The sequence below is a fragment of the Phallusia mammillata genome, chromosome 4, assembly GCF_965637545.1.
Source record: "Phallusia mammillata chromosome 4, kaPhaMamm4.hap1.1, whole genome shotgun sequence".
Classification (NCBI taxonomy): domain Eukaryota; kingdom Metazoa; phylum Chordata; class Ascidiacea; order Phlebobranchia; family Ascidiidae; genus Phallusia; species Phallusia mammillata.
In genome coordinates, this window is record NC_137255.1 from 21,893,419 (window position 1) to 21,910,047 (window position 16,629).

The following is a 16,629-nucleotide window of genomic DNA, read 5'->3' on the forward strand; positions in this document are numbered from 1 at the left end:
TATTTGGAAAAAAAAAGTTCGTATGAATGGCCGGAAGATGGCACTGCAGCTTTAAAAAAAAACAATTTTACTTTTAGGTAGTCTGATTAGCAGCCAGTGCAACATAGTTGTTTAGGTCTAAAATTGTCAAGTTGTTTTGTTACTTGTAACACTACACAGTGCCAGTGTGTTTGTTTTGATAAGGTTTTTCATGAATTAAACATACCTCTCGAACACACAGATTTAAAGATTTCACTGTACAAGACATAGGGACAAAAAAGAGTGCATTGGTGTTTAAACAAGGTATCAGATGGGTATTTTTGGAAAGGAGTCTCGTAATGATGCTAGATCTTCTGATACTTTAATTAAGTAAGTTGCAACGTTTTTGTGCGATTTCTCTGTGACTGTAAATAAAAAATGTGGATGCAATTATTATAAATTCATTTGTGGCTTATGAAAAAACAAATTGATCATATATATGTGAACTTACAAATTTAATATTTTTTCCATACAACTCACCTTAAAAAACATATTTTTTTTAGAAACTCATCTTTATACACATTCAACTTGAAGACTACAAGTTGGCCCATAGTTTATGATGCAGGCTATAACATCACGTTTATGGGAGTAGAAAAACTCCACCCATTTGATTCAAGCAAATGGGGCCGGGTTCATAACTTTCTACTTGGTAAGGGTGTTTCAGTATTGTATTTTGGACATGTAGTTGTTAGTTTTATTGTTTTGTTTGGGTAATAAATGTTATTTCGAAGCATTTAAAAGACATCTTGCCCCCAAGCAAACAAATTGTTCAAAAATGCATACATTTGTGGTTCGACATTTTGCTATCACAACACATTTAATTTGGCAGATGACAAAGTGTTGACTGAAGAGGAGACGGTTACCCCTGTTGAAGCTACTGAAGAAGATTTGCTTGTTGTTCATACACAGCCATATCTTAACAGCCTTAAGGTATTGGTACCATATGTATTTTATGTATCTGTATTAATGAGTGTTACCAAAATATTTTTCTTTCTAAAATGCGATTTACTGTTTTAATTTAAAAGGGGCAATCAGTTAAGTTTGTTCGACAGGTATGACTTAGATGTTGTTGAGAAATTTTCTACTCTTTTTGTTTACTTTATGTTGCATGCTGGTGATATATAAAGAGTATCAGGTCACCCTTTTTAGTGCATGTATATTCATGTTGTTCTACATCATCATGATTATAGCTTTGCTATCCTTGCTAGATAGAACAATTGTTACAAATAAAGTCATCTTTGCTTATAAAAAGCTTAACAAAAACTGCTGATATGTAGAGTAATGTTTTTGCTTAAGTTAGGCATATATTTGACTTGTTAAAACTAGCACTTCATCTAAAAGTTTAGTTTGTGCTCAAAACATTAGTTTTTCTCTATTGTGTCCATTTGTTTTGTCTAGTTCCATCTATGTCAAATGCATACAAAATGTTGGTTGAGTTGTGAATGTCATGATGAGAAAATTCAAATAAAAAATAAGGGGATCTATTCTGTTACATTTCAACATTGTGTTTATATATCTTTTATGAATTCTAATACTCTCACATTTCAAATCGTCTTCTTAAGTTTAATGATGAATAGCCATATAGCTGTATATTGGCATAATTTATTATTCAATTCAGTGTAACTGATGTGGCCACTAATATCACTTATATGAGCATTTGCTAAAATGTTTGAATAATAAGCATTTACTTTTTATGTCTATCTGGGCCATGATATTCACCATTAAACTTATGAACAGATCCGTGTATAGTGTCTTAAAATACTTTTTTACTATTTCCAATTTGAAACTGTTTAATTCACTGTGCAGATTTTGTCTCAATGAGCAAAAAATAAGTAATACATGCTGTATTTGAAGAACTGGTAATGGGTGTTCTTTACTTTTCCAAGTCAATGGATTTTTTCCCAAATCTCAATCAAGACTTTGGTTTAAAATGTATTTACATTTTGCAGTGGAGTGCAACAGTTGCACAAATAACCGAAGTGGTCCCTGTAGCTCTGCTTCCAAACTTTGTTGTGCAAAGAAAAGTTTTACGTCCACTTCGTCTACAAACTGGTGGCAGCATAATGGCTGGAAAAATGGCTGTGGAAAGAGGTTGGGCCCTAAATATTGGTGGTGGATTTCACCATTGCTCAGCTGAGAGAGGTGGAGGGTTCTGTGCTTATGCTGATATTACACTGCTTATTAAGGTACCTTTTTGCTTTGAGATTAGTAACATTTACTGTGCAAAAAATGAAGAGTTTTGACTTGTTCATTTCTACCAACATAAACTAATGACGCATTGTATTATGTAAAAATATTCAAGGTCTAGTAATGGTAGTTACAGCAATACAGCACTTAATGGAAAGATTTTCACAAAAGTATACCTAACAACTATGTGTTTATTCATTTCTAAAGCCCTGTCATGCACTGATGGTTAAGTGTTTCAAAAGATTCAGTTAGGGTTTGGCCCACAATTTTCTTCTGTATAAAACATGAATAGTTGAAAAAAATTTCTTATTATTATTGTTTGCCTGGATTTTAGTTTGTTCTGCATCATTTTGAGCAAATTAAACGAGTCATGATTGTTGATCTGGACGCCCACCAGGGAAATGGATATGCCCGTGATTTTATGGACGATGATCGTGTTTATGTTATGGATGTCTTCAATCGAAATATTTACCCACAAGATGGCTTTGCAAAGGCTGGAATTAAGAGGTGTGTTAATAAAAAATAAAAGCATGTAATCCAGGTTTTGCAAGGAGTCCAAAAGTTTAAGATTGAGTATGTAATTAAACTGTGCCACAAATGAACTTGCATAGTACATTGAAACCTAGACATCTTATGACCCAACAATGTATCTAATAGTTTCTATCATCACGCCATGTCACGCCTTGTGTTTGAACTAGAGTAACCTGTGGTTTTGAGTGCTGTGGTGTGCGTTTTTAAAGGAGGTCATTCTATTGTGGAGAGAATACAGTAAACATCTCGCAGTTGTTGGTGTGCCAAAAGACAGCATTCGACACAAATTAGCAACAGTTGAGTTATCTGACCCGACTAGTTTGCGACAAACTGAATGCACCCAACAACATGAATTGTCTTTGCATCTGAAAAAAAGTGTGTTCTGAAAAAACGAGTGTTCTCATCCAAAAAAGAAAATTTTTAAGTCCAGCTGCGCAAATAGGTTTAGATGAACTCTAGGACCTGCCATGATTCACATAAATAAAAGCAATGGCCTAAAATTGTACATCAAACCTTTCCCTAAAAATTGCTTGTTTTTTAGAAAAGTGGAATTAAGGTGTGGGACAACTGATCAAGAATATCTGCCACTTATCAAAGAGCATCTGTATGATGCCATTAATGAGTTTCACCCCCAGTTTGTTGTGTATAATGCTGGAACTGACATTCTAGCTGGAGATTGCCTTGGCCTAATGGAAATATCACCCAAGGTATGTGACAACTGTTTAAATGTAAATATTGGGGGATTTACCAAATTTGTTTTTGTGTTGTTGGCATGTAAAGTGTGCCACAGGAAGAAAATTTAGTTTGTTAATTTGTTATAAGCTTGAAAAGATTGGGAATCATTGGTTTAAGCATTACAGAGTATTCAAAACTGTAAGAAAATATTAATTGCAAATTGGGGCATTTTTGCTTTAAACTGGAATTTTCTATACTGCCCATTTCTCTAAGGTTTTAGCTGAAGTTTTACTTTGTCAGGAGTTTGAAGAAGCACTTGTGTCATTTATTTTCCATTTGTTTTCCTATAGGGCGTTGTCGAGAGAGACAGGATTGTTTTTGCCGCCGTTCGTGGTCAAAACGTCCCGATAGTGATGTTAACTTCGGGTGGTTATCAGCGTTCCACTGCCAGAATAATCGCCGACTCTGTGGTTTCCCTTCGCGACAACGGACTGATCGGTCCTCCCTAAACCCAACTCCAAATGCGCTATGTTTTTTCATTAAGTTTTTATCTTATTGCACTTTTCCGACCAGTTTTCTTCACACATAGAAGTGTTTATATTTCTTCATTTTCTCTTTGATTGCAGCTGTAGTCAGCAATTGTTTGTTCGCCATGTCCTATTTCAGTACTGTGAGTCATTGCATTGCTTTAACGTTTACGTTGATTTTATTCCTATCGCTGGTATCGCTCACAGCATGTCCACAACCAACCTTATGTGAAGCATAGCGTTTTGCACTGACAGACATGTTTCATAAGGGGGGAGCCTCTTGTGTCAATATAACTTGCATATTCTCTGAGTGGATTAGATCACCACGGCGCTATGAGTCAGTACAATGATCATCACACTATGTTTGTAATCAGACCCGTTGCAGTAAGATTGTTTACAACCACGCATTATGCCTCATTTCAATGCACATTTCTGTAACACGTCGCAGCTTATCGCAATTTTCCACGTACACTTGTAAAATACGCCATTGCTCACGTTTGTGTGGTGGGAACGCTATTTTAACATTAAGGTTGCACTGTAGATCCTCTATATAGGTAGGCTAGAGTAATTATAAGGTGTGGCTGCTGTATTGTTAAAATGCAACTTTCGTGCACTATAAATCTTGAGCTATAACAGTCCAGCGTTTTGTTTTTTTTCTTTGACAAAGTCGTTTATAAATACATTTTTTTCTTTCTACGAGAAAAATGCAAATTCTGTTACTTCCATTGTTTGTTTGTTTTTGGATATTGGACTGTTCTATTCGTTCAGTCACTTCACACGAACACAGACTAAAACACCAACATACGACAATTTATTTCTGTACAGCACGTTACATATTGCCAACTGTGAAACAGCAACAAAAACATACAGATCACACAAATTTGGAAGGCATTCATAGAATAGGAGGTTGAGCCGATCCTTCTAACGACTAGAAGTGTTAAACTGCGCAAAGTACTGCGCAGTAGGCGGGTTGACATACACCTCCGAGTCCAAAAACTTCTTGCTACATAACAAAATACAAAAGACATGTCAAGTTTATGTAATTTAATTGTCTAAATACGACTTGTGTTGTGCTAAAAAAAAACATTCATGTCTTTGAACAGTCAATATATAGCGTCATTCGTTTCATTATGACAGCATTACGTGGTTGCTTTAAGCTGAGGACGTCAATACCCTTATTCACGTCACATATGCTGTGAAATGCGTCACAAAAAATCAATGTGATATTTTAGCAACCGAAAAAAAAATAGTCAACCAGTTCCAATCAAGCACATAACACGTTAAAGACCCCGTGTTGAAATGTGTTTTCGTTGGAAAGCTAGTTTGTGAATAAATCGGGCACTGCATGATGATGCCAGTGTGACCGTTTTGTGCGATTCACCCTTAATAAACAAAGCTAAATTTGCTGACAAATCTGTTTATAACGCTATTTTACATTCGATGCAGCGCAATTACAATAAGAGCCATAAAAACTGTCCCAATCATTTTCACACTTGGCCGACTTCGGGCGTAGCCCGTGATTGAGTTGACGTCGGGTTGTTTATCAATTATGCAAAACCATTTCACGGTGCATCCGTCGCACAGACCGACATGACCTTAAGTAACCCTAATGCTACGTCGGTTGGGATTTCTGACCAAAGGTTAACAGATGTTATCACCGGAAACCACACGACGTGATTTCATGCAGTGAAATGTCATGTGCAGCGAATGGCGAAAAATCGCTAAAAGAAAACACGGGCTATATATTTTGGGATTATGAAAACGCAAAAAATTCTAGGAGACAATACACTTTTCTGATATTTATTTCATTTTTTGGTATCTGTAAAATACATATGGCTGTCGCTTAAAGTGACAAACTGGATAATACGTCGCTTCTTAGATTTTTGAAAGCTTGTGTTTATTGCACATTTGCACTACAGTAACTATTTTTAATCAAGGAGCCAGGTAATAATTTTAAATTTTGATAATTGATACGGTGCCAACGAAAATAGATTGTCCAATGGAGAAATTCGAACGTTATTCGTCTTCAAAAATTATTGCATGCAGCATGTGTCTTGTGCTCGGAATTAATTTTATTTGATCTGTTTCGACTTGGTGACTTTAATTTGGTTTTAACCCATCGGGAACTACTGGGTTGGAGCAATGCCGCAAAAGTTTCTTGCTCAGGGAAACTCAAGCGACCGAGATAGGATTAGAGCCCACAGTTTTATGAACACAAGACGGTTGCGCTAACCCAGGGGTCACCAACCCTATGCCCGCGGGCACCCCGTCGCCCGTTGGACTAGTCCTAAAATAGCAAGATGCATTTGTGGTTTGCAAAAACATGCTGCGTCTTATGTTGATTCTGTTGAAAGTAATGCAACATTTTTATTTAATGTTCCAAACTTCTAACACAGCCACTTACCACAAAGTTGGGCGACCATCATGACAATTGACTTTTATTAGTAAACGAGAAAATATTGTATCATAGGAATCACATAAAACCCTGGTTTTGTGAGCAGGGAAATGATTATACGCGCTATAAATCTTAAAATATAGGCACTTGTTTACAAATACTTGTTAGTTTTTGTGTATGCTTTATAATATTTTAAATATGTTTTCAACTGGTAGCCCTCGAGCTATTTGGTGATGTTAAGGTAGCCTTTGGCATTAAAAAGGTTGGTGACCCCTGCGCTAACCAGTCGGCCATCTTGGAGATTTTCTAGCATTTTGAAACACAATTGCTTCCTGAAATTTTAAACTTCACTTACTGAGCTTTCTGTTCAGCGCTGAGGTGAATATTTGCACCGTCGTATTCACGGCGTATTTCCTCCTGCAGTCGGTCGTGCCTCTTTTCCAAAATGGTTCCAGCTTTAGCAACAGCGACCCTCTGTCTGTCCCATTCCATATCACGCTGCCATTCCTCTTCTTGCAATCTCTGCATAGATTTTTTTTATTATTATTTTTACATACTGAACTGTGATTTAAGATATACCTTCTTTTCTTGACGCTGCTGTTCTTGAATCCGGCGAATTTCTTCCAGTTGTGCTGGACTCATTCCTTTCCATCTATCGGGAATTACCCTGCAAAATAGGCAAAGGTTTGTTAAAACTCATCACAAAAAAACATTTTACCCAATTTGTAACCCAGGGCATTGGACATAGACTTGCATACTTGTATGTGTCTTTTTACGAATATTTTGAAGCCATGAAATTCATTTTCCTATCTTGATTAGCGCTAAACATTTGTTGACCTTTTTGTTGAACTGAAAATTTGTTGAACCAGTTTAATGCCCAGTTTCTAACTAGAAAAACTGGATACAATTCCACGAACTAAAAAAATAAACCAGTGGTTCTCAACCTTTTGCCTTTGCGGACCCTTTTCGATGCTATAAGCTAGTTGCAGACCCCTTTGAGGGTTTAGGTATTTTTGTACCTATTTTATTAACAAGCAACCAATATATGGTGCATAAAATGCCAACCATGTTCGGTCAAGGACTGAGATTTCAAACCCTTTGTTTGGATTGGGACATTGGGAATCAACAAGAAACACCCATTGCATTGTGATGTGACGTTGTTTGCCACTGGCAATTTACGTCTGTAGCATCACAATGGGATTAATATGTCACAATGCACTTTTGTTAGGTGCCTAAGAAGAAGGTTTCCAAACAAGTTTCATGCTTTTTTAAAACGGCGAAGCGTTTTTGCTTAAATAACAATTTATCAATTTCATGAATTAAGTTTTGTACGAATTAAGACGGTGTAGCTGACCCTATGAAAACGCTTTTTGGATCCCTGGTTGAGAACCACTGTATTAAACAATAAATAAATATGTTAGAAGTGTTTACCTATGAGGTCCAAATGCACTAGAAGCAACAGCTGGGTTTTCAGTAAGCATGTCTCCAAACACATGGTTTGAAATTTCAGTGAAATTGTCATCTTGTTCATGTCTGGCATTCAAATTCTCTCTTTCCTTGCGTTCTCGGTCCTAGTAAATTGGCAAAAAATGGTAATTTAGGAATACAGGCAAAAAATATATTTTTCTGAAGTTTTTTGCAGCCTTTAGACCAGTGGTTCTTAACCTTTTTCCTTGCTGCACCCTTTTCAAATCACCAACCAACTTTCGCACCCCCCTGGGTTTTTGTATTTATATAGAATAGACCTAACCAACCTTAATCATTCAGCATACCCGCACCCCCTAGGAACAGTTCTCATACCCCTTGGTGGTGCGTGCACCCCTGGTTAAGAACCCCTGCTTCAGACCAAAACCAATGCTTCATTACAGTTTTGTCAAACTATGACTGCTTTAAAAGAATTAATTCATAGAAGAAAAAAAACACTGACAGCTTAAGCACAAACACAATCAAATTTTGTTACCTGTGCCAAGTTGAAATCTTTAGTTGATATTTCTATCTGCCTTCTGCATTCACGTTCAGATGTTTCAAGTTCCATGCCTCGCTGGTCGAGCTCAATGCGCTTTTTGTCATAAAGATTATCTGAAAACAGGGTAAGCAATAATTTTGTTTGTGATTTACAAAAACTGTTTATTGAGATTTTATGTATTGTATTTACAACTTCTGAATTTCCAAACTTGTTGAAGCAAAATATTTTGCAGTTAACTTCAATTTTTCACTGGTTGGAAAGAAATGTTTTTGATTGATGTTTTTAAGTAACCTGCATATTTCTGCTGAGCAAGAGCATTTTCTTTGTCTTTCTTTTGTTTCAATGACCATTCACGCAGCTGTTCTTGTTGCAACTTCTTTCTGGCCTAAAATAAAAATCAATTGTTGCCTATTGTTATACTTTACAAAGTCTAAAATAACAAACCTTGGAGTTTAGGTCTTCACCATCAAATTTTTGCATGCTTGAAATACCACATCTGGGATCATCATCACTAACTCTGTAAAATATATAGGTTAATTAATGTGCTTTGCCGATATTAGTGAGCTTAAACAAAATACTTGTTTATTTTTTATGCATATAAACTTAAAATCAATAACACAACAAAGTGCTGGGTTAAAAAATGTAAAAGCAAAGTGTCTGTGCTGTGACAGTCTTGTAGCTACCTGGATGGTTTGTCTTTCTTTTTTGCATCAGGATCATACAGATCAAACTCCTTTCTTGTTTCTGGTCTTTGATATCGATCACGGAATTCATTTAGTGCCTTTTCTAGATTGTGTATGTCCTGTTCCTGACGCTTTTGCAACATCATCACAATTTTGTCATTTCGAACCATATCCGACACTGAAAGTTAAGGGTTACAGTTTTATTTTATTACATCTATTTTACCATGTTATACTGGTGCCTAAATAGTTACAAAATTTTAATATGCTATCATCAAAAAATATAAGGACTTACTGAATGAGGAATCTCTGGCATTTTCAGTTGCTTCTTTGATCTTTCTATCATTAACTTGCTGGGACAAAGCGTCGATATCAACCTTAAGTATAACAAAATAGTATTTGAAGGCAATTGTCAACAATTACAAAGGCTTTAAAAGGAAAATAAAACCTTACCCCAATGGTACGAATTTTCGGGTTAAATACTCGGTTTTGTCTTTCTTTTTCAAGCTTTCTTCGTCTTTCAATCGCCGCTGCCTCTTTTAAATCGATAGGTATGTCTAGTTTATACATTTTTGCTATTTAATTACTATTCCAACAAATTTGTTCCAGCAAACTTGTCCAGATACGTTGCCTTGGAAACTGCTGTTTACATAGGGCATCACCTAGCGGAGAATGTAATATTTAAATAGAAATCTGCTCATTAACGCTCTACTAGTCTACTACAACCAATATGAAAATGAAAAACTACTAAAATGGCAACTAAGGTCCGTTTATTCAAATCAATAAAATTATTTTGTTTTTGAGGTTTGTTCGTTTATCTTTATTATTAAAGGTTCCTGTGTACATCAGTATTGGGACATAGTTTGAACTTTAAACTTGGCTCGTTTTGGATTTTTCTAACAACTTACAAAAAACACCATATTATCTTCGTGTTTTAGGCGTAGAAATATATTTTTTCTTTGCAAAATGCATCCTTGTATTGAAGATCGCGTGGCTTGTTCACGTGTTACCTGTGCAATCATGCGTGTCCTAAGTTTGTACACTTGTTGTAGTGCTTCGTTTTGTAAACAGGATTAAGCTGTGCAAGTGCAATAGTTGTTTGCCGAAATTACTTGACTCCAGGTAAATAAGAATTTTGTTTAACTGCATATTTTTACTAAAGTAAAGTCGGTGTAATATTGTTCAGATAATGTTTTGCTTTTAAAAGTTACTTTGAACGGAATAGTATTAAAAAAGGTATTAATTAATATATTAATTTTTGAAAAAGAATGGAAATTGTATTTTGACAACTCTTTGTAATAGGTTTTAACGTAACGTAAAACGTTTTACCCTCAGTCCCTTAATTCCTAAAGTGAACCACAAGCAGATGATTTGAATGAGAGATTAATATATTGCTATTTTATTTTACAAATTCAAAAGAGAGACAACACTAGTTTTAAATTCTTAGTTATGTCACTTTACTCAGAAAAATCGCTGCTTGACTTTTTGAAAGCGAATTTTGTTTTTTCAAACTAAAACGTACAAAAAATGCTTTTGTTTATGTCCAAACCTAATTTTGTGCTTTAAACAGATGAGCAACCGGAACGTTCGCTACCGGCCAGTACACAATGCATCTGATGAAGATGAAAATGCCAATGAGCTATCCGAAATATCTATAGAGGAGCGTCTGCTTAACAGCAGTGACACGGAAAGTGATACTGATTCTAGAGTTTCACTGAAAAGAAACATTGGCATTTTTGCTGGTGTAAACATTGTTGTTGGGTCCATGATAGGTTCTGGCATTTTTATAGTCCCAACCGGTGTTCTGAAGCATTGCAATGGCAATGTACCTGTCAGCATGGGAGTTTGGGTTGCAGGTGGTTTTGTGGCTGTTTTAATGGCCCTGTGCTTTTGCGAACTTGGAACAATGCTGCCGCATTCAGGAGGAACAGCTGCCTATTTAAAAGCCATTTTTGGGGATTCTGTGTGCTTCGTTTTCATGTGGATGTTTTTGTTTACCACTCAGCCCCAATCAATGGCAGTACAGATTATTGCCCTTGGGTGAGTAAACATGCCAAGTGAAAATATTGTTTGTTAAAAATGTTTCACACTAACCAGGGATTTTTGTGTTTCTAGTGACTACATATCTCGAGCTATTCAGAGTTTCAGTGGACTGTGCTCTTTAGACAGCTCAAAACTGTTGTCAAAACTGATTGGGTCCGTTTTTTGTGTTGCTATACTGGTGTGCAATATGAAAAATGTTAAACTGGCCACCAAATTACAGGTTAGTGCTTTAGTAAACATGTGGTATACAGATATATGGAACACAGTATTAGGTCGAAAAGTTTTAGACCTATCTGGACATTCCGCTTGTAATAAATGTTTAACGCAAAGTTAACACAAATCTACAGCTGTATAGACATATTGTTATTCAAGAAAAAAAATTGTTGCATGAAATCGAGTGTTTGTTAATGACTTCAATTTATGTCATTTTACAGCAAAGTACCAACACCGTTGTAATGTTGTTATTACCACACATAACGATGTTATTAACCATGCTCTAACTATCATTTTTCACAGGTTGTTTGTACTGTTGGAAAGGTAGTAGCCTTGGTTATTATTTGTGTTGCTGGGCTTGTGATGATAATCCTTGATAATTCTGTTATAATGGCCAACTTTGCATTGGTGAATGCCACTGTAAGTGATGCTGTTGATTCCACAAGTGTAAAAAGGTATTTCTTCCTTTGATTACACGTTAAAGCAAAAACATAATAAGCCTTTTTCATTACAGCAGTGGCATTGATCTCCAGGCAGTTGGTTTTACAGACTTCAGTCTAGGTGTTTTCCAGGCCCTCTGGGCTTATGATGGTTTTGACAACATTCTCTTTGTCACAGAAGAAGTAAAAAAGCCTAAAAAATCTTTACCGGCAATTATTATTTTGTCCGTCCTCTTTGTTATGGTATTGTACCTGCTTGTCAATGTGTCTTATTTCTCCGGTAAGGCAACAACCAATTTTAGTGTGTTCTTACGTTTATTAGCTCATTGTTCTTTTTTGGTTACAGTTTTAACTGAACAAGAAATGATTGCATCAAATGCAGTTGCAGTAAGTTTTGCTGCCAAAATCCATCCAGTTCTTACCTATGTTGTTACTGCTGGGGTGTGCCTTTCACTCATTGGATCATTTAATGTTTCCTATCTGACAGCAGGAAGGATGCCTTATGTTGCCGCTCGATATGGCTTCATGCCAGAGGTAAGGGTCTGGGTTGGAGTTGGGAATTTTAAAACTTTGTTATTACAGAAAAAAACAGTTAATTGCAAAGCCCATTTACAAAGCATTTTTTACAACCAACCAGTTCTTTTTGCAACTAAAATGGGAGTATCTTTTGCCGGGGTAAACAATTTCAAACCAATTAAATGAATTATGCGATTAACGAGATTTGTCTGTCAGATGATATCTACCCATAGAAGAACTGTACAATTCTGATGTACAAAACAGGGGCCCAACCTTTTTGGTCGAATAAGATTTGCCAATAATTTTAAGTGCTACTTGGGTACAAAGATTTTTGTATTTAAGTTTTTCAGTGCAAATGGGTACAAAAATTAAAAAGTCCATTTCCCAAAATTATTTTCTGGATTTGTGCTCTACACATATTTATAACATTTAAAATTTATAAATTTAATAAAATTCATAAAACAATAGCACTTGTTTTGCCAAAGAAAATCAGGTTTTGCGATTATGCAGTGGGGAAGGGTACCCAAAATGCATTGAAAATAAATCAATATTGCAAGTTTATGTGTCTTTTTGAAAAATGCCCCACATATCATTTACAAATTTTTCAGGCCACATTGGCAAGTCAAATGATTGCAAGTAAAAATCTACTCTTTGTTTTGCAGTTTCTTTCTATGGTTCATGTTCGGTATTTTTCACCATGGCCAGCATTGCTTTTTATAACATTCCTGTCTGCAGTGATGCTCATACCCAGCAGTATTGAAATGTTGCTCTCAGCTGTAGTTTTTTTCATGTGGACATGTCGAACATTATCTGCAATGGGTGTTATCATTATGAGAAAAACTGACCCAAATCTGAAACGTCCTTACAAGGTATTTATACACATTTTTTCAGCAAAATACAAGTGGTTTTTGGTTTTGCCTTATCTGCAACATGAAATTGTTTTTTGGGATCATGTAAGTTCACCATAAGACTATTGGTCCTGTCAAAGTCAGATCATAAAATGCAACTTAACTGACCCAACTCAATAGCCCCGTTTTGAGGCAAAACTCTTGTCTTGGACATTTTTTGAATTAGTAACTTGTTTAGAAATATGCTGCCCTAGTCATGAAGCATAGGTACATCTCTTGTTCAACCCTTTACCACAGGGTTTAGGTGGTACGCAGCGAGAAAAAAATGGGGTCATACACGACCAGTACAAGGTTGAGAACCACTGATTAAGATCATTATGGGTCCCCTTCCCTGAAGGGGACACATATTGTTTTTGTCCGTATTTTTTTTTCTTTTTTTTTTTTTCTTTTTTCTGTCTAACGCTGGTTTGTAACGCTCGTTTGGTCAAGAAAGAGTGCTTTAAATTTATTGAAATTTGGACATATGTTAGATATTAATCCAAACTTGGTCCACCTGAAGTTTGACCCCAAATTACCCAGCGGTTCACCCACAGGCCCCCGAAACGTAAAATTGTTAACACTGGTTTGTAACGCTCGTTTGGTAAAGAAAGAGTGCTTTAAATTTATTGAAATTTGGACATATGTTAGATATTAATCCAAACTTGGTCCACCTGAAGTTTGACCCCAAATTACCTAGCGGTTCAGCCACAGGCCCCCGAAACGTAAATTTTTAACGCTGGTTTTTATCGCTCATGTGGTAAAGAAAGAGTGCTTCTAATTTATTTAAATTTGGACATATGTTAGATATTAATCCAAACTTGATCCTCCAGAAGTTTGACCCCGATTGACCCAGCGGTTCACCCACAGGCCCCTGAAACGTAAATGTGTCTAACGCTCGTTTGGTCAAGAAAGACACTGTAGGCAGAAGTCCCAAGAGAGTAACTCACTGGTTTACGATAGCAGGAGGGCTCAGCTTGACGTCGGACAGACGTTTTACGAGACGTCGTTTCGGTGATTAGAAATCAGCTGTTTTGCACAGCAATGCTATTTCGTTTTATTAAGTTATCACTCACATTTTCAGTTTTGGCAAAGGTTTCATACCTATGACGTGATTTAAACCTAATAAGCGTGCTTCGGTTTCGTATATGTCAAGCAAAACTTTGTTAATAAAAATAAAGATGAAAAAATTAACTTGACATTTTTGCAAGATAAATGTTTTTTCAAAAGCTCGTTGTCAGGTTGGCCACCGCATGACCACGGGTTACTTAAGGTCAACTAGTAGGTATCACTAACACAGTTCAGAACTTTCTTTCGCCATAACGTAGCGTTTTTTGCAATCGATTTAGGAATCAATACTCAAGGCATGTATAAATTAGGTTAAACGGTGTTGTTGAACACCAAGGACTGCGTGTTATTGAAAACTTTTGGTGTCAAAAGGTCAAACAGTCGTTTGGCGTGTGCACCCTGAGAGGTTACTACAGGTCAATGGTACTCGTTTTGCGAAACAAAGTTAAATGAAAAACAATTTGTTATGTATACACTTGTAGCGAATTGCATTTTAATTTAAAGTGTCTATAACACAACTGTTAAAGCTTTCTAGAAAAAAAATGTGTTTGAAACCTGACCTTGGACCACAATATCTGGGTCAAAGCAAGAGAATCAATTGAAATTATTTTTTTTGTTCTTTTTTAAAGTTTTTGTAATTATATGACAATAATAGTGCAAAAAGAATACGAACAAATTTTTTTTTATTGTTGGGTTAATGCATTCTAAAAATTTGTCCTTAAAAATCACCGCAACATTTGTTTACCGTAAATCCGTACAAAAACGCGTGTGGGGACCCATTCGTTTTTGTTTACAAAAACAATCATATGTGTAGATCAAATGATGTGTAGTAAATTGGTAAATATCGTATAGAATATATAAAATGGTAGTATATCAGAAAGCCACCATTCTAGTTGTAATTTTTTTTACACAACCCCCACAACAGGTGGGTGATTCAAAAACACCCTCTATTATAGACAGAAACCAAACAAATGTATTGGAGATATATAGTAACACATTGAAAATTAAATATGCTTACATCAGTTTCTTGTGTTTTTAGGTGTACTTGGTCACAGCAGTTTTGGCAATCCTCCTCAGTGGTTATATGTCAATCATACCTCTGATATTCCAGCCCCAGATTCTCTACCTTATTGCGTTCGCTTTTGCTGTGGCATTCTATATTTTGTATCGCTTGCAACTTAGCAAAATCATAAAACTTACAGGAGTTGGCAAGTTCACTAAAACATGTCAAAAGCTACTCTTGGTTGTATCACCACAAACTGAATGCAGTTCTACTTAAAAAAAAACCTGATTATTGCACCTGTAGCTAAAAAAGAAAGACTGCAAAATGTTGGCTCTTTTGCATTTTAAATTAAAACATCACTTTATGGCACCTTCCAGACTTAATTTCCAAATTTTATGGCAAGGCCCCCTTGGCATGCCAATAGCTGTTGTACTTGACTAAAATGTTGTACTGCAAACTAGTCGTATTACTTTTATTATTTTTTGACTCACAGGACTTTAAATTACTCTTTTATTTCATTCCATGTGTTGTGTTTTTAAACAGACTATTTTCAGCACAGAATTTTTTGACGTTTTTCTGCACAACCAATCTTGTTTGTTTGTTTTTCTTTTATAGCTGTAAACTATTCAAATGTTAGTTTACCTAATTGTTGTACCTTATTGGCCACTTTCACACGATGTTGGAAAAAAATCCATTGCATAGGTTGATCACCAGACCAGTTTGTATTACTAAACCAGTTTTTGTATCAGTTGAAACATATGCAACAGAATTATTTCAATCATTGCAACTCATCTTCTGTGCACTTATTTTCAATAAGATGTTTATTTTAGATGACTGCTGTGTTCCCATTTTTTGTGCACTCAGTTTAATGCCATTGGATGTAGTTTGTTTTGTTTTTCTGTTTACCTTAATTGTTTTACCTTTTCTTTGAAATAGATACAGTTCATTCATTTTAGTTGTGTTTTCAAAGTACATATCTTTCCAGTGCAATGATCATAAACATTGTGCATTCATGTTTAAAATTGTGTAATGCAAAAGTAGCAATTCTTACACGATACATTTCAAGTGTTGCTTTCATTTCTTTGCGCCCTGTGTTTTTTTGCCTTTGTTACGCAGAAACGAGTTACGGTGACGTACATTTTCGCTATATTTGCCTGCTAATAAAAGAACTCTATTTAGCAAAAACATGTTTTCTTTTTAGATAAATACATTTTTGAGCTTGGTGTATTAGTTAAATCGCAACGTTATTGGCATAATAAACAGTTTTATAATACAACTCTTGCTAACTTACGTTTTTAGCAGCGTAGTGGTAGTGTAAATACAGTAAGTCTCGGTTAATCCGTAACAAAAAGATTAACCGATGTGGATTAGTTCCAGTCTTACCACATTACAAATTATTTGTACATCAGGTTTTGTCCGAATTCGGCGAAGATCCGGATTAACCGAATTCGCCTTAACGTTTATTGTATACTTACTTATCCAG

At 35.7% G+C, this 16,629-nt stretch overlaps 3 protein-coding genes across 4 annotated transcripts; 2 read left to right on the forward strand and 1 right to left on the reverse strand.

The window, feature by feature from the left end:
- Positions 1–145: 145 nt before the first annotated feature.
- Positions 146–4,649, forward strand: LOC145222975 (histone deacetylase 11-like). Of its 2 annotated transcripts, XM_080089248.1 has the most exons (8): positions 146–348; positions 522–667; positions 848–948; positions 1,044–1,070; positions 1,968–2,204; positions 2,540–2,712; positions 3,278–3,443; positions 3,762–4,649. In XM_080089248.1, exons 1-8 carry the CDS (start codon positions 290–292, stop codon positions 3,918–3,920), a joined length of 1,068 nt encoding a protein of 355 aa, XP_079945374.1. In that variant the 5' UTR covers positions 146–289; the 3' UTR covers positions 3,921–4,649. The 2 variants fall into 2 exon arrangements, with proteins under 2 accessions (XP_079945374.1, XP_079945375.1); XM_080089249.1 differs by lacking the exon at positions 1,044–1,070 and having other exon boundaries at positions 151–348.
- Positions 4,650–4,732: 83 nt separating this feature from the next.
- Positions 4,733–9,637, reverse strand: LOC145222974 (RIB43A-like with coiled-coils protein 2). Its single transcript, XM_080089247.1, has 10 exons — positions 9,433–9,637; positions 9,275–9,356; positions 8,983–9,160; positions 8,744–8,816; positions 8,591–8,684; positions 8,294–8,412; positions 7,765–7,904; positions 6,913–7,000; positions 6,689–6,855; positions 4,733–4,941 (listed from the first exon to the last, which is right to left on the reverse strand). The coding sequence occupies exons 1-10, from the start codon at positions 9,547–9,549 to the stop codon at positions 4,860–4,862; spliced, it is 1,140 nt and encodes a 379-aa protein (XP_079945373.1). The 5' UTR covers positions 9,550–9,637; the 3' UTR covers positions 4,733–4,859.
- Positions 9,638–9,953: 316 nt separating this feature from the next.
- Positions 9,954–16,331, forward strand: LOC145223929 (b(0,+)-type amino acid transporter 1-like). The gene is made up of 8 exons (XM_080090339.1): positions 9,954–10,101; positions 10,550–11,019; positions 11,095–11,242; positions 11,539–11,690; positions 11,750–11,955; positions 12,022–12,209; positions 12,854–13,060; positions 15,183–16,331. The coding sequence occupies exons 2-8, from the start codon at positions 10,550–10,552 to the stop codon at positions 15,420–15,422; spliced, it is 1,611 nt and encodes a 536-aa protein (XP_079946465.1). The 5' UTR covers positions 9,954–10,101; the 3' UTR covers positions 15,423–16,331.
- Positions 16,332–16,629: the final 298 nt, after the last annotated feature.